Source organism: Physeter macrocephalus, chromosome 14, assembly GCF_002837175.3.
Source record: "Physeter macrocephalus isolate SW-GA chromosome 14, ASM283717v5, whole genome shotgun sequence".
Taxonomy (NCBI): Eukaryota; Metazoa; Chordata; class Mammalia; order Artiodactyla; family Physeteridae; genus Physeter; species Physeter macrocephalus.
The window spans coordinates 25,805,324-25,832,634 of NC_041227.1; the positions used below are offsets into that span (position 1 = coordinate 25,805,324).

The following is a 27,311-nucleotide window of genomic DNA, read 5'->3' on the forward strand; positions in this document are numbered from 1 at the left end:
CATTTTGCATTGGGCCCTGCAAATTATGTTGTTGGCCCGGTTTGGAAAGCTTGCTGTCAGGACGCTTCCTCTCAGAACGCAGCTGCCATGTTGGGAGTAAGCCCAAGCCATATGGAAAGGGCACGTGTAGGTGCTCCAGTCAACAGTCCTGCCCAAGCCCAGTCTTTGGGGCATCCCAGCACAGGTGACAGAAATACAGCCTTCAGATGATTCCACTCCTACCTCTCCTAGCCCTCCCCCCGCCCCACCTCAACTTCCAGACATCTCCATCCATCTGGGTCTTCCAGCTGAGACCCAGCCTTCATGGAGTAGAGACAAGCCATCCCTGCAGTACCCTGTCTGAGTTCCTGATCTACAGAATCCATGAACAAAATAAAACACATGGTTGTTATGTTTCGCCAGAGTTTAGGGTAGTTTGATATGCAGAAATAAATGTATTCTAGTTTATTCATTTGGGTTGATTCCAATCTTTTGTTAACACAAATGAATCTGCAATGAATAACTCTGTGCATAGTTTATGTATATTTAGGGCAGATTCCTAGAAATGAGGATTACTCTGTCAAAGGGTAAAATGCATACACACTTCTGTTAGCTATTGCCAAATTCCTCTCTAAACAGCCTTCTTTGTGTTTACAGTATATTTGTACATGTATAATTCCCCTTCCCAACATACCTACAGAGAGACATACATAGAGAAAAATGCATAGAGGTACAGCTTGATGAATTCTTGATGAAACTAAACACATGTGTAACCCTCACCCAGGTCAAGAAACAAACATTCCTAGCAACCTAAAAGCTGCCCTAGTCTCCCTTCCCAGTGAATACACCCTTCCGTGGTATGAATTTACCACTATTTATCCAATTTCCTTTTGGTATTTCCCGTTAGGGGCTAATACATTCTATGCTCCTTGGCTTTTATTATAGTCATCAGAACATGTTGCACAGATGTCAGATTTGTTAGATCCTCCTCTATGGTTCTGCCAGTCTGTTGGGTTATTGTTCTCAAACTAGGTTCCTGTGGAACCCTGGGGTTCTTTCTCAAATGACAGGAAAAAGAACAAATGCATGGATTGGCTCTTCTCAGTGCAAAAATTTCCCTAAAACCTTTGGGGTTCGTTGGCTACCAAGTTTTAGCAATGACGGATGTTCAAGAAACAGGAAAAAAATGGGAAGACCCAGCAATGCCATGGGCTGCTACTGAGAATAACAGAGGTCATCATCTATGGAGAAGTCTTTTGCATTGGGATAGGGTTTTTTAAGTACAGTAGATAGATCTTCTCTAATCTTCAAAAGCCTTGGTGAAATAGGTATTGTGACCCCTCTTTCACTGGGAGTGAAAACCCAGGCTCTGAGAGGGGAAGTAACTTGCTCAAGGTTCATTGCTCACATTGGAGGATGGGAAAGCCTATAGGCTCTGGGCTCCCCAACGGCCCTGGCTCCCTTCGGTTTAGACCACATCTTTGTGTCCTCTTCTCAGTCTGGCACCCAAGGCTCTGCCTCCTCTGCCTCTTTCAGAGCTCTGGCTTCTTCCTTCCCCTTCCTGAATGTTCTCAAGCTTTTCCCTGAGCCAGCCCCTGGGCCTTTGCACGTGCTGCTCCCTCTGCCTGGAACCCTCTTTTTCCTCTTCACGTAACTCCTCCTCGTCCTTCAAGGACACCTTCCCTTAGTTGGTATCCTTGCTCCAATAGCACTGTATAGTTCCCCTGTCACTGTCACTGTGCTTTTCGTTGTTTGGTTAATGAATTTCTGTCTCCTCCCACCCACCCCAGACTGTAGGCACCTTAGAGCAGGTGTCTGTCTGTCTTGCTCATGGCTGTGTCCACAGAGCCTAGCACAGTTGCTGGCACATAGTAGGCACTCAATAACATTTGCTGAGGGAAGGGACCATCTTACCTGAGTCTCATGGCAACCCTGTGAAGCAAGCAGGGCTGGGCTGCTCACTACCATTTTACAGATGAGGAGAGTGAAGCCCAGAGAGGGAAGGGTCCAGTCCCCTGTGATCTGTGGACACAACCAGGCCTGGGTGACTGTGGTCCTGACACCTCTCCCAGACCGAGGGGTGGGGCCTCAGCCAGCCAGGGGGGCTTCCAGGGCTCCCGTAGCCCTCCCTTGTTTCCCAGATTGGAAGTGACAAGTGTGACCCTCTCCTGCCCAGGACCTGGTGGGCGGGGTGGGGGTGTGTGCGTGGGTGCAGCAGGAGGTGGGATCAGAGCGGCAAGAAGGCCGAGGAGGTAGACAAGGAAGAAAGCTAAGTCCTACTTGCAGAAGAGTTGGGGGTGGCGGAGCTGTGGTCACGTTCTGAAGCCAGGGCAGGGGAGTCAGGAAGTCAGAAGCAGGAAGGAAGCTCCCGTCCCCGCCCCAGGAGGATCCAGAGGACTCAATGGCCTTTATCTTCCGGTGTGTTTCAAGCACTGGCCAGCTTGGACTCAGCAATTGCTTATGTATGTATTTATTTTCCTTTAATCTTGGTCACAGGCAACATAAGACTCTGGAGCAGGTGATTTGGGTCTAAAACCACCTCTGAAACCCCTCACTGTGTGACTTTGGCCAAGTATCTTGGCTTCTCTGGACCTCCATTTCCCCATCTGTAAAAGAGGGAGATGATAATAGAACCTATCCCATACGGTCATTATAGGGCTTCCCCAGATATTCTAAGGGAAGTTCTTCGTGGGGTGCCTGGCATAGAGAAATAATTGGATACAACATTACAGAGAACTTACTATGTACAGGCCCAGTACGAGGGCCCTTACAATTTACTAAGCCTTCATGTGGATTTTGGAGGCTCTAGCACGATCCTTGAAAGGGACAGAAGTGGGACTTGGACCTAGATCTCTACAGAACCAGAGGGCTGAACCAAAGAACCATGGTACTTAGAGAGAGCAGCTGCTGCATGCTGGGCCCTGCATTCTGTTCCATAGGGCAATAAAGGTCAAGTGGAAATGGACAGTTCTTCCAGGACAACTGATGGCCATCTGGGACCCTTTCTTCAGAAGGAATACTTCAGGCCCGAAGCCTCTGCACTCCAGTTTAAGAACCCTTGGAGCAGGAGTGGAGCTGGAGAGGGGCTGAGCTAGGCGGTGAAGAGTCCTCCTTGTAGGCTGAGCTCAGGGTACTTGGGAGCCACTGAAGGCTCTAGGCAGGGGAAGTGACGTGATTGTAGGCCAGGAGGGAGCAAACCTGGAGATGGGGCTCTATCGGGAGGTTGCTGGGATCTTCCAGGCAAAACATGAGGCTGGGGTGAGAGGGCAGGTGCTGGAGGGGAAGCGGTGCCGGATGTCCTGTTCCCTTCCTGCCAGCTGGGAAATGTCACCTTTGGGTACAGCTTGCCCTGCTCCCAGAGAAGGAAGCTGTGGTGGAGGATGGCAGAGCCACCCACCAGACACAGACGGCTCAACTCCAGACATACACAAAAGAGAAATATTTAACTTACTGAGTTTTGGGGTCTTTCTGCTACAGCAGCTTAGCCTGTACCAGAACTCACTGTGCGACCTCAGGCAAAGCACATTACTTCTCTGAGCCTCAGTTTCCACATTTGTAAAACGGGGACAATAATAGAACCCACTAGGATTCAGAAGTGGTGTGTGGAGAACTAACACGGAGGAGCCATGCAGTTAATGCCCCTTATCCACACACAAGCCCCTGGCTGGGCCCTAACTCCCGTTTAGCCTGGTGGCAAGACTTTTATTTTCTCTTCCTCCTTCTGACTCCCTTCGTGGCACAGGCTCAGGGCAGTGGACACAACAGACGTTAGGCCCAGGGTCTGGATGACTTTCAGACAGAGGTGATCCCTCTCCTGAATTTTACAGATTAGGAAACTGAGGTCCAGAGAGGGGCAGGAATTTGCCCCAGCTCCACAGCAACTCGGGCAGAGTGGTGCTGGATCCAGTCCTTCGTGGGCACCAGGGTAGGGAGTTGATTTCCGAAATAGGTGTCATGGGCACCTTTTCCCACCACTCTCCCCTGGCTCACTGGTTCAGTGGCATCACTCTCCCACACTAACCTCCTTATGGTTTCTCACAACTACCTCAGGGCCTTTGCACATGCTGTTCCCTCCAGTGGGCCTACTCTTCCCCCTGTTCCTCACCTGGCTGCCTCTTTCTCACCTTTAGTCCTCAATTTAAGTGTCCCTCTTCAGAGAGTCTTTCCCTGATCACCCTGCCTCTGAAATCTTTTATCTGTAACTCCTGTTTATTTTCTTCACTTACAATATGTTAATTAGTTAATTTAGTTAAATTAAAAAAAATTTTTTTTTATTTTGGCGAGTCTCCCTCTAGCCTGTTAAGCTCTATGATTTCAGGACTGTGGCCATCTGTCTGTCTCATTTGCTGCTCCCTCCCCATCACCGAGGCAGGCCTTGGCCCAGGCAGGTCCTCAGTACGTCCTTGCCATGTGAATGAATGAATACGTGTATGAACGAATAAATACATGAGTGAATGTGCCAGGCCTGGATGTCCACCACTGCACTGAATTTGCACGACTTCCCCATGACTAGATCACAGTCTCTGCATTGTGCAGATGAGGAAAGTGAGGCTCAGAGAGGTCCCACAGCGGAGGGTGGGAATGTGTTGGATGCTAAAGGCCATTGGACTTCCCTGCCCTCAGGACACAGGCAACAGCAGCTCACAGGCCACATTACACGTTAATCTAACACAAGAAAGAAACACATTTTTGCTGGATGTGTCCTGGACCAGATTCCATTCTCAGAAGGGCTGCTCCATCAAAAGATGCTGATGCTGCTGTTGCCAAGGCAACACTGTTAGCTTTCCGAAGCATCTTCAATGAGAGAGGTGAAGGCCCTGATGGACACTGAGCGGGGGAAAGTCTGGAAAAAGGGGTCAAATCACCCAGCCAGCAGGACAAACCATCCTGATGCTGACTTATCCCCTGCCCCCTGCAAAGGGCCACCTCCTACCCCACCCATGACTGTTGTCTCTGGGCTGTGCTCAGTGAACTCTCTCCCCCAGTGTGGCAACTGCCTTTGCTGCGAACGTGCAGAGATCGCGGGAACAATGCATTCTGCCTGCCTGGCTCCATCGGGACCTACAGGTGCCAGTGGGAAAGACAGATTAGTCTTGTGAAACTTTCCAGAAAGTTCCTTCAGCCCTTGATATAGGTGGAGGGGACACCACTCCAGCATTTTTGTGGTAGGTGCCAAGGTGCCTCCAGAGAGCTCTGGACGAGGGAGGCAGCTGATAGGTGCAAGTGCACTGGAGGTGGTGACTGGCTGTGCCGCTCAGATGAAACTCTTTCCCTCTCTGAGCTCTAATTTCTTTATTACTAAAATGGGGGAACGCTGGTCTGATGCAGGGAGAGGGGACAAGGATTCTACATAGGAACCTGCAGATGTAGTTATCTCAGAAGCCAGTTCCTGCAAGCGGTGGCCTCCAGGAGACCCATCCAAGGCCAAGACCTCGCCAGCCAGGCCCCCTAGGGCCTTGTGCACCCAGAATCCTTTAGCTGTTCATGTCTGCAGCCACGGTGAGTCAGCGGTGCTCTCTTTTAGATGTTTGCAGGCGCTCCATCCTTATTGCACAGATGAGAACTGGAGGCTTAGAGAGGGCAGGGGCTCTGCTCCAGCGACAGAGCCTGGACTGCGAACCAGGGTCTGACACCTCTGGGCAGAACACAGCAGTGTCCTTGATAGTCTGGGGGCAAACCAGGGATTAGCTGGAGCCTGAGGGGCAGACCTTGGGGGCAGGGAGGCTAGGAGAAGGGGCAGAGATGGAGATAAGAGAGATGGGAGTCTGAGAGATGGAAAGAGAAAAAGTGAATCTCTGTTCTTGCCTGCCCAGCATCCCTGCTTCCTAAAGTGCCTCCTCAGTTTCCCCAAGGCCAGTCCACATGACTTGGAGGGAACTAACTCCACCCCCTGGTTCCAGGCATGATAGTGTGACCCAGGTCTGGTCAACCAGAATCACAGTGTTAAGCGCAGGGATGGACACAGGATCAGTCCTGGCTGGAAAGAATCCTGCCTTTGCTGGAATCCCTGGGACAGGGGAGCTTTCTGTCTGAAGGATGCTAAGCAGGCAGGACACAAGCCTGGGGCTGCTGGAGCCATCTTTCAGGAGAGAACCTGACTGAGAATGAGGTCAGCATGGTGGATGGCAGGCCTGAGAGGTGGGGAGGGCCATCACTTGAGCACCTGGATCGAACCACATTTGAATCCGTCCCTAGACTCCCTGTATGTGAGTCAATCCATTCCTCAGGATAAGGTTTCTATCCCTTGCACTTGAGAGTCCTGGCGCAGAGAAGGAAGGAAAGTAAGAAGGAAGGATGAATTTTTTTTTTTTTGCGGTACGCGGGCCTCTCACTGCTGTGGCCTCTCCCGTTGCGGAGCACAGGCTCCGGACGCGCAGGCCCAGCGGCCATGGCTCACGGGCCCAGCCGCTCCGTGGCATGTGGGATCTTCCCGGACCGGGGCACGAACCCGTGTCCCCTGCATCGGCAGGCGGACTCCCAACCACTGCGCCACCAGGGAAGCCCATGGATGAATATTTTAAAGAACAGATGTGTGAGGGTTACCCAAATCGGCTTCTTGGTCTTCGTAGACAACTGGAGTGCAGACAGGGATTTGGGCCTTCACCCCACCCAGAGGAATTCTGTTCCTGGGGCACACAGCATTGCCTATACACTTGTAGTACAAAAATAAATGCTGTAGATACAAAAATAAAATGCTTACCTTCCCTGGGTCCAGAAGAAGGGGTGGCATGCACTAGGGGGCCGATTTCTCCACCCCATTCACCTCTTTGGGAACTAACATTTATTAGGCACCTGTTTCATGCCAGGCTCTGTTAAGAAGTTGCAATACAAGGTCTCATTTCCTCCTGCCCCAGCACAGCAAGGAGAGAATATCACCATCTCCATTTCACAGACCAGATGATTGAGGCCTTGAGAGGCTGAGCCACTGGCTTCAAGTTCAAGAGCTGGAGCAGGTCTGTCTGACTCCAAAGTCCAGCCAACAGCACTACACTGCACACCGTAGACACTAAATAAAGGCTTGCCGAGCAAATGCTGGATAAGGCTGTGTCAGCCTTCTGGGCAGCCACCTGCCCCTAAGTACTTTTCCCTCCTGCCTGAAGTCACCATTAGCAACCACATCCTTTGGTTTCCCTGAAGGAGATCAGCATTAATCTGTGCTGGGTTTAATCAGTGGCTTGGCCGAGGTGGGACTCAGGGGCGGGGGCAGAGCCCAGTGGGATGACGGTGCCCCATTTCCACCGTGCAGCCTTATCCAGGAGAAAACCTGAAGACAGAGGCGCAACCTGGCGGTAGGGCAGGTCGGTCGTGGGCTGGGCCTGGGTGTTGGCTGAGGATGACAGGACCTTGGTGGCCTCATCAGGTCTGAGGAGGGTGACACAGTAATGGGACTGGGTGGCAGGGTGGCTGTGGCCCCTCTCTGAAAGAAGTTCATGAGGAGCCCCTGGTCTCCCAGACTCAGCAAAGGCCCAGTCTCCATGGACCCCTAGCTGCAGCATCGCTGTTGGACAAGGCAAGAGGAGGCTAGGGGCTCTGGCTTGGAGGCAGAAGGGATCCGGACCCAGCGATTGGTGTCCTGTTCGAGGCAGAGTGGGCCCCAAGAGCCCCTGAACTTGAGCTGGTATGAGCTGGGGTCACAGGGAGTGCTGAGGGCAGCCCCCAGACAGAGATCTGGCTTCCTAAGGACAGAGAAGCCTTGGAGCACAGACAGGAAACTTAGTTCTAGACCCTTCTTCAGCGACGGTGTATCTGTTTTAACCCAAAGGTTCCTTCCAGTTGTTTTTAGAGGCTGAGAATGTCACTGTGGACCTCGTAGCTAGAAATGGTGAAAGCACCTGGGGGTGGGGATAGTGACCTGGGGTTTCAGTTCATGACGTACGAGGACCAGCTTTTTCCAAGGGTATCCGCAGACCTGAGAGATGCTCTGGGATAATCAGGGCCCATTTTCAAATAAATACATTTGGGGGAAGCTGCCTACTCTAGCCCTTTCACGGGCAGTCACTAAGCACATGACCACACTAATGGCTCTGACAAGGCCTGCAGCTAAGAATGCCTGTTCATATTGATTTAACCTGGTGTTTCCCTCCCTCACTTGACCACAGGTACTTTTAGAGGGGAGTCCTAGTTACTCTCTCTGGAATATATTCTAGGACATTCAAGGGGTAAAGGAATCCCTCTTAGATCTCCTGGAGCCCCTGAGAAACCACGTCTGAGCTTTAGATGCTGGAGCCTAGGAGTGGTGGACAATGCGGGTGGAAATAACTCCCGTTATAGGGTGGATGCAGCTCCTTCAGTCCTGAACAGAAAGTTCAAGGACATCTCAAGGCTAAGAAAGCTTGGAACAAGAGATGGTCTTCCCAACAACCCAGGGACAGACTCTGGGCCTCCATCTGGGCAGTTTTCTGCCTGTTAATACCTTCCCGACTGCCTCACATCCCACCATTAGTCGTGTATTCTTTTGAGGAGCCCAGTTAAATCTGTTCTCAGCTCATCCAGGGTACTGCGACCCTCAAGCTGGCTGGAGGGCCCTGCAGGAGGCAGGAGAGAAGAGGAAATAGGGACAATGCGGAGGCAGGAACCCCCAAACACCCACCATTTCACAACTTGAGGGAAAAAGGGAGGGAGGTGACTCTTCTGGACTCCTGGGGTAAGGAGGGCTGGCTCAGGGGACCCAGGGTGTCCAGGACAAGGTCCTGACATTGTGTCCTGTGTTTGGGTCCAGCTTGTTCAGAGGATACCACATCCAGGTCCTCCTGTGGGACCAGCCTCCAGGCGTGGCTGCTCCTTAGATGTCTGTGGGACGCACCATCATGCGAGTAGAACGCAGTGAGTAGCTGGGGCCTTGGAAGTAGTGCCAGCGGATGCCGTTGAGCTTGCGCACGTGGTGGCGGGCCGGGTAGTAGATGCCATTGAGGTTTGAGAGGCCGCAGGCATCAAACCACCATCCTGGTGGAGGGGGAGTTAGAGGCTTTGGGGAGGTGGGGGCCCAGCCAGTGGGGTGAGGGCAGCCCCCTACCCCAAAGATGAATCATGCTGGTGGCTCCTCTGGGAAGCCAGCTCGCTGGAGACAGGGCTGGGTGGGAACGGGCATTGGATGGTGGGGGAGGGAGGCTCCCAGACCCTCTGCTCAGTATGGGGCCTCCAGAAGCAGTGCACTCATGTCTGTCTCTCTGTGTCTCTCTGTCTCTCTTTGCTCTCCCTTACCCTACCTTTCTGGGTCTCTCTGTCTTTCACACACTTTGTCCATCTGTCTTTCTGTGGTCTGCGTTTCTCTCTCCATCTTTCCCTCTGTACTTCCCTCTGTCCCCGTGTAGCTCTGTGCCCAGCACTCTGTCTGTCCATCCTGATGTCTCTCTCGTCTCCATCTGTCCCTGTCTCTGTGTCTCTGGAGGTCTCCTCTGATCTCTGTCCTTCCCATTCTGTCTCTCACTCCTCATCTCCCACTCTCTGATGTCTCTCCGCACAGAAAACACTTCCTAAGCCAGAGGTGGTGGGCAGCTGCCCCGCTGCCCTCCATCCGGGTCTCCCTCCTCCGGATCCTGCTTGGCCCAGGAGGGAGGTTGGGGAGGAAGTCTCCGGCCTGGGGTTGGGGCAGATTAGGCATTGTACCCCCCTAGGGTGCACCCTGGGCCCCACTCTCAGTGCTTCTCAGAGGTCTCAGAGGAGAACTGGTGATGCCAGCTTTAGGAGGAGGTGAGACCTTGGAGGGGACCTCAAGGACCCTGTCGGGGGGAAGGTATGGATGAGGCACAGCCAGGCCAGCCCGTGGGTGAGCAAGACCCTGACCTGCACCCACTTCTTGATGGCACCTGGCTGCACAGGGACCCAAGTGGGGAGGGGATGGGGGTATTCGGCCAGGCGTGCCTGTGGGGAGGTGGGGCTTCACCCCGCCCCGCACCCACCTCCGGACAGCATCTGGGCGCACTTGCAGAGGCAGTTGTCGTTGTCTGCGTCGCGGGTGCTGAAGTTGGTGCCCTGCAGGACCAGGCTGCTCTGGCGCCCCGCCGAGCCGCTGTACCCACTCAGAGAAAGCCTGGAGGCCACCCGGAGGTGGTGATGGGAGAGGGGCCCAGAGTCAGGTTGGGGGTGGTTGCGGAAGGGGTTCCTCTCCGGTTGTGCTGAGGCATCTCCCCTCCCTGTCTGCTGCCTGCAGGGACAGAGCGCCCACCGCGTGCCAGGCCTCCCTCAGCTGGCTGAACCTGAGTCTTGGCCAGTTGTGAGAATGATCATGACAATAATAATAATGAAGATCATGGCTAACATTTTGTTGAACATCTACTATGTGCCAGGCATTGTTTAAAGCACTTTACATGGGTTAATTCATTCTCATTTAATCCTCAAAATACCTTAGTATTCCCATTTTACAGAAGAGGAAACAGAGTTCCCAAGAGCCACAGGAGCCTGCCCGAGATCTCAGAACAAATGAGGGTGAGAGACAGATCCCAGCCCCATTTGGCCTGACTTGGAAGCTGTGTGCATTACCTTCCCGGCTGACCATCCGGCAACCCCAGCCCTGTCACACCTCCTCACACCCACCCACGCCCTCCGGGAAGCCTTCCTTGACCACACCAGCCCACATGGATCAGGGCCCTGAGGCACCCCCAGCCCTGTGACTTCCACCCCTGCAGCCAGCTGGGGAGGGTTTCTATTTCTTGGTCAGGCTATGAGGCCCTGGTGGGCACATCCAGGCCTGTGTGGTGATTATGACCACAAGTTCTGGGGGAAAAAGGCCTGGATTCAAATCCCAGCTTGTGCTGCTCGTCAGCTGTGTGGCCTTGGGCAGATTGCTTCGCCTCTCAGCTTCAGTTTCCTCATCTGTTAAAACGGTAATGATAGTATATTAACCGTCACTGTGATGGGGTGACCTCAGCGTGTGACAGGTGCAGGGCAGCACTGGCACATGGTAAGAGCCTGGCACGTTCGGTGTTTGTGGATTCGTCCCGTCCTGTCCCTGTGTTCCCAGTCCGTGTGCATGGCTGGCACAGGCTTCCACTGAGCCTGGCAGGAGAGAGTGTTGGGGGCTTGTAGCAGGGCAGGGGCTGCACTGTCAGCTGAGGCGGGAGCCAGTTTGGGAGCAATAGAAGGTCCTATGGGTGGAGGCAAGTGGACACCAGATGCAGCCGGGGCAGCTCAGGGAAGCCCTGGTTCCCCAGGGCAGGGCCTGCGAGATGCCCCCATTGGGATCCAGAGGGAATGTGGGGCCTGGGCATGAGGCCACCTCAGTCCCTGCACCTACCACCTGTGTTTTCTGGCTGTGGTGAGGGCAGGGCTGCCTCAGGGTGGCCAGCCGTGAAGCCTTAACTGTGCCCTTAAATATGCCACCCTGGGCTTGCATGAGTGGTGTTGTAAATCCTCCGCCAAGAGGCCTACCTGGCCAGGGGCTCCCTGGGGTGGGGACAGGCTGGCCGGCCCACCTGCTCATATGGTCCCAGCTTCTCCCTGTGGCCATTGAGGGCTCCATTCGAGGGCTCAGTCATGTCAGTTCAAGGCCAGGCTCGGGACTCAGGCTAAAGTTTGGGGTCATCTTTAGTCTGGGGCTGTGTGGAATCAGTACTGGACAAAGCCGAATGACCTCATGGGGTCACCGAAGCAGCACTGGCCCCAAGTCCTCAGCCTCTCTTCCCCTCCTCTCTGGGAGCCAGAAGGGGGATCTGTGATCTCTAAGGGACCCTCAAGTCATGAGCCGGGAAGCCCCACTTGACTCATTGCTCAGATGCACTTTGGACATGATCATGGCTCAGGTCTGGGGAACACAAACATACACACGAGTCCTTGGACACCCCCAAGTGAGACACACAAGGTGCGTGAGTCTGAGTCTGTGTCTGAGGTTGTGAGCATTTGGATACAAGTCTCTGTGCCTGCGTGTTTGTGTGTGCGTTTAAGTTTGTGCAGAAATCTCTATGGTGGGTCTGAGTGTGTGCTCTGGAATATGTCTTTGTGCCTGAGATTGTGTGCGTGTTTACCTGAGAGGGCTTCTCTAAGGCATGTTTGCACACGTGCCTGGGTGTGTGTCTGTGCTTGTTTGTGTAGCTATGGCACTTGTGTGAGTCTGTGCCCTGAAGGTTGAAGTGTGTACCCCAGGGGTGTGGTGAGCCCCTCCACATGTGCATGTGTGTCTGTGCATGTCCCTGTATATCTCTGTGTGTATCTTGTGCTTGTTGCCGGGTCTGGGTGTGTGGGCACCTCTGGGAGGCCTGTGCCTGGTGTCAATGTGTGCCTGTGCCTTGTCTGTGCCTCCCCCATCCCGCTCCGTGGGCCACTTCTCTGCAGGCTTATGCATGCACCCCAGCCAAGCTCCAGAGGGTTCCCATTATTGTGTCTGACAAATAAGGGTGCCCCTCCCACCCCGATGCCCATGCCCCAGCTTCTGACTACCCAGGTTTTGCCACCTCTAGGCTTCCCTATGGGGGTCCACCCTACCTCACCAGGCAGCTGACTCTGTACGGTGGGGACCCAGGGACAGCACCTGTTTCTGTCACTCTCCCCTTAGCCCTTCTCTGGCAGTTTCCAGGTCCCTATGTGTTTTCCAGGATCTTCCAAGGTTTTCCTGAATGAGCAGGGCCTATTCCTTACGATCCCCAGAGCCCTTGAAAGAGCCTTGCTCAGGTTTGGGGTTTCTGTGGCCAGCTGCATGTGAACTCTTCTTTCTACCTTCTTTTCAGAATCTCCCTGCTGCTTGGGGAGCCCTTTCTATCCTCTTTCTGTCTGGAGAATGCCTACTCTTCATAGGCACCACCTCCTCCAGGGAGCTCTCCCCGATAGCACAAGCATCACTATGCCCCTGTGCTTTCCCCTTAGGCAGCTCCTGTCTTCTTGGGGGTGCGGGTTTGCTTGTGGACACACTCACCCTCAGACACACACGACACACTGGACTGTGAACAACTTTGAGGGGTAGAGCGCAGGTCTGATTCTTCCAGAAATGACCAGAGCCAGCCCATGCCTGGCACAGGGCAAGTGTTCAATATATCATTATTATTATTTAGGGCTCTGCAAAGGGTCAGATAGATGTGGGCCCTTTGAAACCTGAGCATAACAGTCTGAAACCATGAGTAGGGAGCTCTCCATGTCTCAGATAAAAAGCTCTAGACATTACACTTTAAGGAGGAACATTATCAGACTGGGTTGGGTCCCATAGAAGGGATGTCAGAACCAGCTAGCTGGAGGAACCAGGGGTATTTAATAGAGGGGTTGGGGGCACATCACCGAGAAGCCCTCAGAGGTGGAATTAGGCATACAATGCAGGCGGACAGAGAGTCATCAGAGATTCTTTGGGAGGAAGTGACCTCCCATCAGTGAAGGCATGCCAGCATAGCTGGATGATGAATGTGGCTGTGGAGGAGATTCTAGCATCATGTGAAGAACCAGATGACATGTGAGGTCCTTTGCGGCCCTAAAGCATGAGTCTATGAATTCAATTCTGTCCTGGTTCCAAGATAGCTTATCTTTAAGATCCTTGAGTTTCTGAGAGACGTAACATTATGTAGGAGAAACACCATGAGTTTTGGCAGCAAAACTGAGTTCAAAACCAGGCCCTACCTGTTTTGTAACTTTGGGCAGGGGACTTAAGCTCTGTGTCTCAGTTTCCACATCGCTAAAGCAGGTACAGCAATGCTTACCTCAGGAGGTTGTGGGGAGGATTAAATGGAGTCATGTGCCTGGAACATAATAGGTGCTCAAGAAATGTTCATTCCTTTTCCTGAACAGAGCCAAGAACCAGGCTAAGGGAGGGGTGAGAGACCTTGATGATTTTATAATGTGCTCATATTTAAGCCCATCCTGTCATTAAGAAGCAGAGGTACAGAGAAGCTTGCCTGAGTTCACACACTGAGCTGGAGCAGAGCCAGAATGAGCCCAGTTCCCCTGATTCCCAGCCTGGAATTTCCACCTCATCCCACAGCATAGGACAGGCTGGGAAAATCACCTCCCCACTTCTGGGCCTCTGTAAAATGATCGCCTCGGGGTGACTGACCTTGGAAGGCCCCTTCCTGTTCCTGGCATGGCAGTGTCAGCGACATTCTCTCCACCCCACCCAGTGGCCAGGATGTGCTGAGTGCTAATCGGTTGCCTCCAGATCCCATGACGTGCGCCCAAATGGGGGACAGATGGCAGGAACTGGAGACGCCCAGGGACTGACGGTTGGTGCATACTCTGTAGCCACTAGCCCAGCGCTCCCAGCCCACCCATGAGCCTGGGCCCCAAGCCCACCTGTACAGCTGCCCCTCGCTGCCCAGCTGGAAATGCTCGTACTGGGCGTAGGCCTCGTTGCCTTCCCAATCTTGCAGCTCCACGCGCAGAGAGTACGCTGCCCTGCTGGTGAGCTGGTGCACCACCTCGTTACCTAACCAGTGCTCCCCAGCTGGGTTGCCAAAGCCCTGGGGAAGAGGAGAATGGGGGTAGGCTGCATGCCGAGGAGGAAGGCTATGCCTCTGGTTAAGGAGCTGGGCTGGGCCGGGCTCTGGGGACACTTACCCAAAACCACTTTGCTAGGAGCTCCCCAACTCTTAGAGCAAAAAGACTAAGACTTTTGTAAATTTAAAAGCCTGTTAAAAATAATTGAAATCACATGAATCATAATTGAAATCTATGAAGTTCAAGAACAGGCAAAAAAAAGAAGTCTGTGGCGGTAGAAGTCAGAATAGCTACTACCTTTAGGGGAGTCTTGACTTGGAGGGGACACAAGGAGGGTTTCTGGGGTGCTGGAAGTGTTGTATATCTAGCTTTGAATGGTGGTCACATGGGTGAATACATATGTGAAAATTCACTGAGTCTTACACTTAAGATTTGTGCACTTGGCTGCATGAATATTACATCTCAATTAAAAAATTAAAAACTTAAATCAGCTGCATAAATGGTAGAGCAAACATTGTTCAGTGACACGGCAGCCACTGCAAAATTTCAGGAACATAGGAATGTAAAGCTAAGAGCATTGGGAGTCACCAGTGTCCCAGAGTGACATGTGACCAATGCCCTTGGCCAGAACAATAATTCAGCACCGAGGACAGGGCACACCTAAGCCCCACTCCCCATTTTAGTCCTGCTGTACCACTTATTAGCCTAATGGTTAATATTCAGCAGTCTTTTGTGTATTTCTGCTTCTGAGCACCCTATTTCTCTTTGCCATTTGAATGATTTTTTAAAACCCAATTGCTTCAAGAACACTCATAGATTAATTTGGTACTTTTTAAAAAGCATTTATCAAATGAACAGCAAGCAGACACACAAAAAATAGTATTGTTGTATTTCTGTGTATCCTTTTCTATTTCTTTTGCTCTTAAAAACTTTAAGAGCTTTTAAGTCAGCTTGCCAAAAATCCTTTATCCAAAATTTAATTAAAAAATTGGAAGACAATCAGGCACTATTCCTCGTCTTGTAAAAAATGCATGGGGTCTTTAAGCCAGCAATTCTGAATTTAAAAAAATCTCTCCTGGGGCTTCCCTGGTGGCGCAGTGGTTGGGAGTCCGCCTGCCGATGCAGGGGACACGGGTTCGTGCCCCGGTCCGGGAAGATACCACATGCCGCGGAGCGGCTAGCCCGTGAGCCATGGCCGCTGAGCCTGCGCGTCCAGAGCCTGTGCTCCGCAGCAGGAGAGGCCACAGCAGTGAGAGGCCCACGTACCGCAAAAAAAAAGAAAAAAAAAAAAAAAAATCTCTCCTGCAGATGTACTCATGTATGTGTGCTAAGACAAAGACATCCATTTAAGCAATGCAGCCAGGGGTGAGCAGTGGAGATCACTTTTTTCTGTTGCCTTTTTTGTATTCTTTAAAAATTTTTAGCAAGGTATATGTATTATCTTTTCCAAAAATTAAAACAAAATAAAACTTAAACTTTCATTCTTAGGATATATGTCAGGACTTGTAAAAAGAGGCTTCAATTTCGGGTGACGGAGTCCCTGATAGCGTATTTGCACTGGCTAAATCTCTTTGAAGGCAGTTGGTTAGGTGGGCTGATTTTTTTTCTGAGAAGGGTTGGGGGCAAACCAGACCCTTGCCCACAACCCAATTCCTGCCCCTGGTTTCAGGGCTGACAAGCTCCTCCCCAGGGCAGAAATGTTACCTGTTTGTAATCCTTCCAGTTCCGTTGGAAATTCATGCTGCCATTCTCACGGCGCTGGATGAGGGTCCACCCACCTCCACTGGCCTCCATGTCACAGAACACCTGGAGGAAATTGGGGAGGTGGGAAGTTGGAAGCCCCAGGAGGCAGCCAGAAGCCAGGTCTGGGCCAGCCCGAGGGTGATTTGGCTGACAGAACCTCACAGAGCAACAGGTGAGCTTGGTGGTCAAGGATCCAGGTCCAAATCTCCCACCCGTTGTCTTCATTTTTCTAAAATGGTGGGCAAGTGATGTCCTCTCGGGGCCTTCTTTTCCTCAGTTGTAAAATGGGTATGCTAATACCTTAACCTTTTTGTGCCTCAGTTTCTCATCTGCACACTGGGATTGTTGTGAAAATTAAATGAGATGAGTCATCCATCAAAAGAACAGAGCCTGGCACATAACATACTAGGAACTCAGTAAATGGAGGCCTTTCACTCGCTATTATTGCAGGGTTGCTGTAAGAATTAAATGCCAAGAGGTGTAAAGTGCTTGGCACATGGTGTAGACTCAGGAAATGTTATTACAGGGCTTCCCTGGTGGCCTAATAGTTAGGATTCTGTGCTTTCATTGTGGAAGCCCAGGTTCAATCCCTGGTTGGGGAACCATCCTGCGTGCCAGGTGGCATGGCCAAAATACCAAAAAAAAAAAAAAAAAAAAGGGAAATGTTATTACATTCAGCAGACAAATGTTTTCTGAGCACTTACTAGGTGCCAGGTTCCATTCAAGGCATGGGGAATGCCAATATGGATAAGACAGAATGATTCTTTCTTTCAAAGAGCTTACCATCCACCACAATCACATCTTTCAGTTTAACTTTTGTTCACATATTATTTTTCCAGCCAGCTCAGTACATTTCAATGTTTGATGAGGAAACACTTGGTGCCTGCCCCTGTACTAGGTGAATCAGAGACAAATCAGAGATAAATTAACCCCCAGGGCTGGCTTGGTCTGGAGGAGGCTAGCAGACTGATAGGGCTAGGTCTGATAGGGCTGGCAGACTATTGAATATGAACATTTGGGCAGCTACAAAGAGAGTTCCCAAGAAGGAGTCACGGGGCAATCCTGGAAAGCTTCCCAGGGGAGGTGGCATTGGAACAAGGCTTTGGATGATGATGTGCCTGCCAGACAGAGATGAGTGGGAATAGTGTTTCCAGTGGAGGGAGCAGCTGGACTAGAGGCTCTGAGATGGTGAAGGTCTGCTCAGGGAGAGAAGACAGTGGCATCTGTTGTGAGGGTAGCAGAGGTTGAAGGAAGGGAAACTGAGGCCCAGACAAGGGAAGGGACTTGCTCAAGGCAAATGAGTCAAAAGTAAAGCTGAGGTTTGAGCCCAGATCTCTTGCCTCCCAGGCCAGCTCTTCCCTCTCTATCAGTGTTCCTAAATTTTAGTTATTCACACCTTCCCAAATTCCACCATAGCTGAACTAATTTCATAAAAAATATTTACTTTAAAAATGGTATCTTTAATAGAGAATGGACTTAAGGATACGGGGAGTGGGAGGGTAAGCTGGGACGAAGTGAGAGAGTGGCATGGACATATATACACTACCAGATGTAAAATAGATAGCTAGTGGGAAGCAGCCACATAGCACAGGGAGATCAGCTCGGTGCTTTGTGACCACCTAGAGGGGTGGCATAGGGAGGGTGGGAGGGAGACGCAAGAGGGAGGAGATATGGGAACATATGTATATGTATAGCTGATTCACTTTGTTATACAGCAGAAACTAACACACCACTGTAAAGCAATTATATTCCAATAAAGATGTGAAAAAAAATGGTGTCTTTTTTTTTTTACTTAAATAAATACTCAGACTAAATGTATCTTAAAAGGAAATCTTATTAGTACCATAGAGGGAAAATTAGTAACACTTGCCTTTATTCAGATAATTGTAAAAATATATATAATGAAAACAAAATAGTGTTACAAAATTCTAGCTAGGGATTAAGGGCCTGATCTCTCTTTGTTAAAAGGGGGATTTAGCACGTGTGTGAGAACTTTTAAAGATAATCTGAGCCATCCTCCTTGATGTATTCAGCAGGGTTGAAAGAAAACTGAAAAGGGAATATGAAGTGGGAAGACTGGCTAGTTGTTCCCCAAACTCTTCCACTTCTGGGCCTGGCCCCCAAACCCTCCCTCCTGACATCCACATCTTCCCTTGACTGCCTTCCCCCCACGCATCTGATAACTGGACCTCAAAGTTCTGGGTAACCTTGGGAGCCACTCACTGAAGATGGTGGAGCTTCCATCAGCCCCGGTCTCTGATTTCCCACATAAAGCAAGCTCCCACACCTGCCTTCAGCTGGACTCTAAGTAAATTAGAAATAAACTTCTTTGTGTTAAGCCCCTGGAACTGAAATTCTTGCAGGTTTGTTTGCTGTATCAGCTAGCATGATCTGAACCAACACAGAACCATTTATTGCTAGTCCAACTTAAAAGCATCCCAGGAAAACATGCTGGAGAAGGATGCATTGCCAACTTTGGGAACGTCTGCTTTAACCGCATGATCTGACCCCTGAATAAGTGGGGGCTCCAGAGGGTAGGGTCACCCCCACCTTCTCTGGAATCTCAGATGTTGGACAAGGGCTGGAGGTGATGTTGGTGGGGGCAGGGGTGGGGTGGGGTGGAGGGTTGTCTGAGAGTCCTTTGGCTCAGCACCGTCTGATAGCCTCAGCCCTCAGGGAGCCCCCTAACCTTTCTGGGCTCTGTCACATTGGCCACATGGATGGTGTAGATGCCACTGGCATTGGCTCCGGAGCGCTGGATCTCTGCACAGTCCTGGAACACCTGCTCAGCTGCCCTCATGGAGGCTGCAATGGGACAAGGTAAAAATAATTGGAAGTGAGCTAAGGAGAGAGGGAAGGGGTCAGGTGGGCACTCCCGTCTGCTCTGTGCCAGGTTCTGGGCTGGGAGGTGTTGGGGATAGGGAGATGTATCGGACCCTGGAAGGTTTCATAGAGGAGCTGACAGTGAGCTGGGACCTGGAGAAGGAGTAGAGGCCACCCTGGTGGAGAAGGGGCCAGTGTCTCAGGCAGAGGGAACAGCATATGCACGGGCTCCAAGGTGGGAACAGTCCTGTGTGTGCAGGGATTGGGGTGTGGTGAGGGGAGTTTGGCTGAGGCCACAAAGAGGAGATGACTCACACCCAGATCCAGAGCTAAGGCCAGAGGGAGCTCTGGCTGTTTGATAGACCAGTGAGCATCATTAAGGAAGGAGAGATGAGGCTGAGATTTCAGCCTTGAATGCCAGGCTGAGGAGCCCAGACTGTGCAGAAGAAGAGCCCTCCGGCCAGAGTATAGAACAGAGATTGGAGGGGATGAGACTCAAAGCAGGAAGACCAGAGATGAGGCTGCTAGAGTCTTCCAGGACAGGTAACTGAGGCTTGAACTCTACTGAGGTACTTCCGCATTTCACAGACCAGGAAACTGAGGCCCCAAAGTGAGGTAACTGGCTCAAGGGCACACAGCTGGGTCGAGTGGGAGGGGTTGGGCAGGGCTTTCCCTCTCTCCAGGTCTTATGGGGGATTTGTCCTTGGAGCTCCCTTGGGTAGGAGACCCAGGGTCCCCTCCACAGCCCACTCTACCAGCTGGATATCCCTGCAGCTCTTAGGTGGGCCCCCCTCATTATGCCCTCCCTGGGAGCTGACCTCTGGTCTTAAGGGAGAATATTAATTTTTTTTTTTTTTTTGCGGTACGCGGGCCTCTCACTGTCGCGGCCTGTCCCGTTGCGAAGCGCAGGCTCCGGACGCGCAGGCTCAGCGGCCATGGCTCACGGGCCCAGCCGCTCCGCGGCACGCGGGATCCTCCCGGACCGGGGCACGAACCCGTGCTCCCTGCATCGGCAGGCGGACTCTCAACCACTGTGCCACCAGGGAAGCCCGGGAGAATATTAATTTAATGGCCAAATCCCACCAGGGCCCTGGAGGCCTCCAAGCTTAACCTGAAAAAAGTGACTGTTGGTAAATAAGCTACAGAGGTTTCAAACACCCTCTCTGGCTCCTTTTTTGGGATCCAATTAGAGGTTTGGGCCATGATTCCACCAGAAACCTATCTTTGGGTAGGTGTGTGTCCAAGGATAGGGCTAAAGTTCCAGATGGATAGGTATCCTGACCAGTGAGGAACCAGGAATCTACCAAGGGGTGGGACTTCCTGTTTTGGCCTCATTCTTGAGCCTGGATCCTGGGTCCTGGAGCTGAGGCCCTGTTGAAATTAGGCTGTTATTCCCAGATCACAAATGAAGGGACAAAGGCCCCAAATCCATCCCAGTCTGTGCACAAACATTCCCTGGGCAGGGTCTCCACGGCCCCATCTGCCAGCCCCTGGTCCCTGGGGAACTGGAGTGTAGCCAAGTCTGGCAGTTTGCTGGCCTAGAGGCGAGCTGGGACAGGCCCAACTTTCCCAGCTAGGCAAGGGCAGAGCTAGGAGTTGGGCTCAGATTTCCAGCCACTCTTCTCAGGGTCTGTCCACTATTGTTTTCCTTAGTCAACAACAATAGCCTTAATGACAATCATAGTAATAAAAGTGAAATACACACCATGCATTGTAGTGTTTCTTAGCCAGGTACTGTCAGGGGCAGTCTGGGGCCAGGAAAAGTATTTTCAGGGAGCATAAGAGCAAGGATGGACCAGTATTGACATGCAACATAGTTTGGCCTCAGCCTGGACCCCCCTTTAATCTTTGTACCAGCTTCACTCCCTTTTGGCCCTAGGCACCATGCTCAGCCCCTTCATGTGTATGAACTCATCTGATGCTCTTTGCCAGAACTCTTGAGAGATAGGAGCTATTATTATTCCCATTTTATAGGTGAGGAAAATCAAGGCTCTGAGATGTTAAATGACCTGTGCAAAGTGCCAGTGCTAGTAAGTGAAGGAGCCAGAGCTTGAACTCTGGTCCATTTGACTGGAGAGCCAGTACCTTTCCCACTACCCACCTCCCCTTGGGTCTCCACCACTGAGCCCGTACAAGGCTGGACAAACAGACCTCGTTATCGAATGCTGCTTCTGATACCATGCATGGGTTAGGTCTTTTCTACCTGTGTCCCCGTCCTTCTAAACTTCTGAATGCCCTGAGTTCTCCACCCCTTGCCAGCCTCTACCTGCCTAGGACAAAGCTCTGCAGAGAGGGGTTGCAGGCTTCCTGCTGGCCTTCTTGGATGCCTGGTTCCTGTGCCAGTCTCCGTCCAATCTTCTGTTCTACACCTGGTGACTAATCTTCCTCCAGTTTCTCCATCTAGACAGTAGGGAGAAACAACCCGCAGTGCCTCTCCCTGGTGACAGTGGGGCAGGACAGGCATTTGGTCAAAGGGTGCCTGAGGCAAAGTCCCCTATACAACCTCTCACCCAGACTGGTGAGCAGACATTGGGCCACAGCTGGAGACTGGGTTAGCAGTGAGCCTGTGGGGAGAGGTGTTGGGCCCAGGCCCCGTGCCTTTGGCTGAGCTACAGGATTAATTTAGGCAGCCTCATTGCTACAGCTCTATGCACAAGCCAGTGATGGGTTTGGGTCACTCCTAATCTCATGGTTTGGAAGGTGCTCACCTCTCTTGCCTGTGGCTACCTCAGGCCTCACACCCCTATCTGGTGGGGTCTGCCCAACTTAGATGGAGCCATGCTGCCATCCTCTGTCTCTAAATCACTGCCAGCCATAGTGTCTGGAATCCATCACTATTGCTTTTTTTTTTTTTGGGCTATTTAGGCAGCCTCATTGCTACAGCTCTATGCACAAGCCAGTGATGGGTTTGGGTCACTCCTAATCTCATGGTTTGGAAGGTGCTCACCTCTCTTGCCTGTGGCTACCTCAGGCCTCACACCCCTATCTGGTGGGGTCTGCCCAACTTAGATGGAGCCATGCTGCCATCCTCTGTCTCTAAATCACTGCCAGCCATAGTGTCTGGAATCCATCACTATTGCTTTTTTTTTTTTGGCTGCATTGGGTCTTCGTTGCTGCGTGCGGGCTTTCTCTAGTTGTGGCGAGCGGGGGCTACTCTTCGTTGTGGTGCGTGGGCTTCTCATTGCGTTGGCTTCTCTTACTGTGGAGCAAGGGCTCTAGGCATGTGGGCTTCAGTGGTTACAGCACGGGCTTAGTTGCCCCGTGGCATGTGGGATCTTCCCGGAGGACCAGTGATAGAACCCACGTCCCCTGCATTGGCAGGCAGATTCTTAACCACTGGAAACTTCAGGAACACTCCTAGCCGGGCATCTAGCACATAGTAGGCACTTAACAAATATGTATTTCCTCCTCCTTCCCTCAGAGACCCACAGATGGGGGTTGGGCATCTTTTGCAAGAGACAGTTGTGGAACTCTGCTGTTCACAGCTGTATCTGCAACACCCAGCACTGGGTCTGGCTCAGCAAGTGCTTGTTGACTGAGTGATTGAAGCTGGAACTGAGTGATTGAAGTCGGGCCCATTAGAAGTGAGGGCTGGGGAGCGGGGCCGGCCATTGTCCTCCTTTCTCAGAAGCCTGGGTGGGCCACAGGTGCCTCCCCACTTCTGTTTGGCTCTCTTGGGCTTAGGGGCAGGGGGCATTAGGGTGAGAGAAATGCTTGGGAGGCATTGAGTCTAACCTCTCCATTCTGCAGATAGGGAAACTGAGGCCTGGGGAGGGGGGCAAGCCCAAGCAAGTGAAGATGGAGAGTGGATCCTGAACCCCGGACTCCTCAGTCTGGGCTGGCGGTATCCTCCTTATTATCATCACCTCCATTAAACGCATGGGGAAATGAAGGCCTAGAGACGGACAGGGGTACGGTCAAGGTCACTCATGGAGTCGGGGAAAGGGTGTGGATTGGTTCCTCTTAGGACTGTTGTCGTCACCATTATTACTACTGTTTGGTGTTATTTCTGTTTCATAGGTGGGAGCAGGGGGTGGTCTTTCCCGAGGTAGCTTCCAGGACTGGCGTGAACCGGGAGGGTAAGCGGGGTCTCCCATCCCTCTCCTCCCCTCCTCCCGCATTTGGCGGGCCCCCTTTGCTCACCCGGGCCCTGGGCCACGACGCGCACCAGGCGCTGCACCGACTCCAGCAGCTGGCTCTGCTGGCGCTGCAGGAGGCTGGAGTTGCTGCTAGCGGCGCGCAGGCTGCGCTCAAGGCCGGCGAGGGCGCCGCTCTGGCGGCCCAGCAGGCGCCGCAGCCGCTCCTTCTCGCCGCGGAGGCTGGCCAGCTCCGCCTGCTGCTGTGTCTCCAGGGCCTGCACCCGCGTCTCCAGCGCGCTGCGGAGCGGGGGCGCACAGGCATGAACCCGCCGTCCCCACCTTGCAGTCACACTTGCGGGCTTTCCCCTGGGCCCCGTGGTGAGGCTCAGACCCGCACTGAGGCTCAGAGCGGTAGCGTCCCGCCCAGGGTTACACAGCCCGGAGGTCCGTGCCCACAGATAGCACAGAGTGAGGAGGGGAGGAAAGAGAGACCTGGCCTTGGAGTAGAATGGATCGGAGTCCAGTAGGGGAAAGAGGTGGGGTGGGAGGGACACAGCAGCAACCTGGTAGCCATTATCAAATCCCAAATATGCGTGCCCTTTGATCTAGCAGTCCACTCACCAGAGATAACCTCCAGGGAGCATGGGCATGCATGCCCTTTGGAGGATGGGTTGTAATAGGGAAAAACAAAACAGCCAAAATGCCAACAGCCAGGACTGGCTGAGTCTGTTCTCTTCTGGTGTCCCTGGAAATGTTCTGGAGCGGTGAAGAGGAAGGAGGCTGAGAGCATTTGCGCAGAATTGGAAAGGTGCCGGGGACTTGGAGTGGGCGCCCTGGCGCATCAGTACCTCTAGTCTAACCCCACATGTGGGAAATTAAAAGAGAAAGAAAAGGTATTAATGTAAATGTAGAGGGATACTGGGGAGCTTATAGGAAAAGGCGTGGATGGACTCGTGGAAGGACATAGTGGCGCCTGTGTTTCTAGCGAATGTGAAAGAAAATCCACTAAGTGCTGTTACTTCTGCAGAGCAGGTTTGAGCAGATGGGGGTGGAGAGGAGGGGGTGGGTGGAGGGGACTGACTTTCCCTTTCATTTTGCACAGGTCTCTATTGTCTGATAAGTAAGATTGTCTAATAAGCATGAGGCATTTTTGTAATGAGTTTTAAAAAAAGAGTCTTAAAAAAGAAAGAAGCTTTTGACTCAGCTCTTGCACTTTTGGCATTTTATCCTACAGATTTGCTCACATGTGTGTGCAATAAGATATGGGAATGTTATTCATAGCATCACTGGTTGGAATCGTAAAAGACTGGAACAACCTCAATACCCATTAATTGGGGACTGGGAAATAAATACGGGGACAGCCATACAGTGGAACATTATGTAGCTGGAGGAAAGAACGGGTAAGAGTGTCATGCAGTTATGCAACCATCTCTAGGATAACTGAAAAAACGAGACAAAAAACCAATGTGCCAAGGAGTAGTCTGCTTCACTTGGGTTTAAAAAGGGACTGTGCGTACATATTTGCCTCTGCTGTGGGTGGGTGGGTGGCTGAGGGATAGGGGTGGGAGGGAGATGTTTTTCTATACATGAGGCTATGCCAACCCATTCTCCAGACTAAGAAAATGAGTCCAGCCAGGGCAGGAGGAATTTTCCCTGGACCCCAAATTATGCAGCAGGAAAAGAGAGAATTTGGGCACACTTGGGTTCTAGAATTTTAGCTGTCTCCATGGGCCAAGAGCTTACTGATGATATCCTCCATCTTCACTGGTCTCTAAGCGCTTGGTAATTCAATTCAGAGTGATTGATAGCGTCCCAGTCCTTCCCCCCTCAGGGTGGAGAGTAAGAATAAGAAGGTGCACAAACTATCATTAACAGTCTCCAGATCACAGGGAGCTGGAGGATCCTTATGCCTTATCTTGACCCAGCACGTGAGTACCAATAACATCGCGCCCTGTACACAGGCCTGTGGCTGCCTCGGTGCCTCCTCCAGCAGCCTGACATTGGCAGTGTTTTCTCTACTCAGCTCGAAACCAAGATGAAATCAGCTTCAGATGTCCATGCCTCTGCCTTATCTGTACCCCAGGACTCTTTCTTTCTTTGTCATTTAAAGGGTGTTCCCCTTGTGTGTCTTTGCTTATAAATGCAGAGACTGTCTGCTAATGCAGAAAAGAAACTGGTCACTGTGGTTGCTTCTGGGAAGGAGAGTTGGTAGATGAGATCAGATTTATTTGTTTACAAATAAGTCAATCAAATTAAAATGTACAGGGTAAATCGTATGGTATGTAAATGGTAGTTCAATAAAGCTGTTAAAAATTTATGAAATAAATTAAGGAAGAAAGAAAAGAAGGAAAGAAAGAGAGAGGGAGAGAGAGAGGGAAAGATAGAAAGAACAGAGAAAGAATCAGCCGTGTCCTGAGCCCCAGGAAAATGCCTGTCCCCTGTCCCACCCAGGACGGGGTAGCCGGGCCCCATGCCTGCCTGGCCGCCAGCCCCAGGGTCCACATTCACTCTCGGCTTCAGTCTGATCCCCAGCCCTGGTCGCGTCCCAGCTTTAGCTCCAGCCCTAGTCCCCCAAGTGTCCCCTCACTCCAGTCTTAATCCAGGCCCCTAGCTCTGGCCCCACCCCCCATCCCAGGCACTAACCCAAGTCTAAGTGCTAACCTCGGCCCCGGCCCGAGCCCAGTCCTGGACGGCTCTGGTGCTCAGCCTCAGTCTCAAGCCCACTTGGGTCCCAGCTGGCCCTGGCCCTCAGCCCTGGTCCCAGCCCTTGTCCCTGTCCAGTGCCCACCTGTTGTGGCCCTGCAGCCGGTGGAGCTCGTGGCCCTGCAGCAGCAGCTGCTTCTCCAGCTTGTTGGTGGACAGTGAGGTCTCCAGAAGCTGGATCTCCATTCTCGATGTCTGGTTCAGGACCTGCCCCGGCAAGTGGGGGTGGGGTGGGGGGAGGGGGGGACCCATGTAAGCCCTGCAGGAGCCCTGCCAACAGCCAGCCACACACCTGAACCTGGGCCCTGCCATTCCAGAGACTTGCTGACCTATTTCCACCCTCTCAGTATTTCCTCACTCACTCACTCACTCACAGACCCTAACTGAGCTTATGATCTGCTTCTTAAATGTACTCTTCCCCCTCACTGTGCATGGCAGTTCCATGCCTCCTGCTGCTCGGAGCCCAGGAGGAGTCCCCCTTGACCCACCCCCCCCATATCTAATCCATCAGCAAGTCCCATCAGCTCCACCTTCCAAATGGGTGCCTGACCACTTCCCTGCCCTCCCCCGCCCCCACTCAGGCCCCGGCCTCCATCTCTTGCCGTACCCCGGGCCAGCCTACTCACAGGGATCCCTGTTCCTGCCCTTGCTCCCTACAGGCCTTGGCTGCTCGGTAGTCTGAGGCAGACTTAAAAAGCAGCCCCTATGCTCGAAATCTCCCTGTGGCTCCCACCTCACACGGCAGTGGCCTGCAAAGCCCTGTGATGCCATCTGCCCCCATCACCTGTCTGAGCCCACCAGTCTCCCTGGGTCACTCCAGCCATACTGGCCTCCTTGATGCTCCCGGAGCTTGCCGGCACCGTTCCACCCCTGGGCCTTTGCATATACTGTTCCCCCTGTCGGGAAGGTTCTCCCAGTAAGCCTGGCTCCAATCCTACCCTCCCAGTGGTGCCTTCCTGGCCGTACTGTCTAAACTTGCAACTCAGCCCTCCCGCCACTCCCGGCACACACTCCCCACTGATCTCATCCGTGCTACTTTCTCCCTAGTGCTGCCACCGTCTCACACACATATGTTATTTATCCTGTTTGTTTTCTTGGTGCTCATTAGAAAGGAAGCTTCATGGGGGTAAGGATCCATGCCTGTTTTATTTACTGCTGTAAACTAGAAACAGGCACATCCAACAGTGCCTGGCACATAGTAGGGTTTAACAAATATGTGCCCATTTGTCAGTCGTCTTTTCAGCCATTCACTTACCCTCTCATTTTATATTCCTGTCCTCTCCTTCCCTCTCTGCTGCTCCCTGTGCCCTCCTCTTTCGGAGTCATTGGACCCCTGAGTTCTAATGAATTGTTTATTATCCACCTTCCCCTGGAGCACTGTGAGTCCTTTGCGGGTGTGTGTGTGTGTGTGTGTGTGTGTGTGTGTGTGCGTGTGTGTGCGTGTGTGTGCGTGTGCGCTGCTGCATCCCCTCATCCCAGTGCCCAGCACGGACCTGGACACTGGAGTCACAGAGGCAGAAGAGCCAAACCCAGTGTCTACCCTCCCCGCTCTCCCTACCCTGGGCTCATGGCCTGGTGGGAGAGAGTTCTGTAACGCGGTCATCAGGGAGGAGCCCCAGGAGGCTACAGGGTCAGAGG

General features: G+C 52.2%; 1 protein-coding gene across 1 annotated transcript in view; it reads right to left on the bottom strand.

The window, feature by feature from the left end:
• Window positions 1–4,051: 4,051 nt before the first annotated feature.
• The window catches only part of ANGPT4 (angiopoietin 4), a 43,748-nt gene continuing 20,488 nt past the window's right edge, over window positions 4,052–27,311 (bottom strand). Inside the window, exons 3-9 of the mRNA XM_007124227.4 lie at window positions 25,759–25,880; window positions 23,035–23,267; window positions 18,758–18,873; window positions 16,030–16,131; window positions 14,182–14,348; window positions 9,879–10,009; window positions 4,052–8,922 (exon numbers count right to left, since the gene is read on the bottom strand). Of these exons, the coding sequence (XP_007124289.1) occupies window positions 8,762–8,922; window positions 9,879–10,009; window positions 14,182–14,348; window positions 16,030–16,131; window positions 18,758–18,873; window positions 23,035–23,267; window positions 25,759–25,880 (1,032 nt within the window). The 3' untranslated portion in view covers window positions 4,052–8,761. The remainder of the gene's footprint in view (window positions 8,923–9,878; window positions 10,010–14,181; window positions 14,349–16,029; window positions 16,132–18,757; window positions 18,874–23,034; window positions 23,268–25,758; window positions 25,881–27,311) is intronic.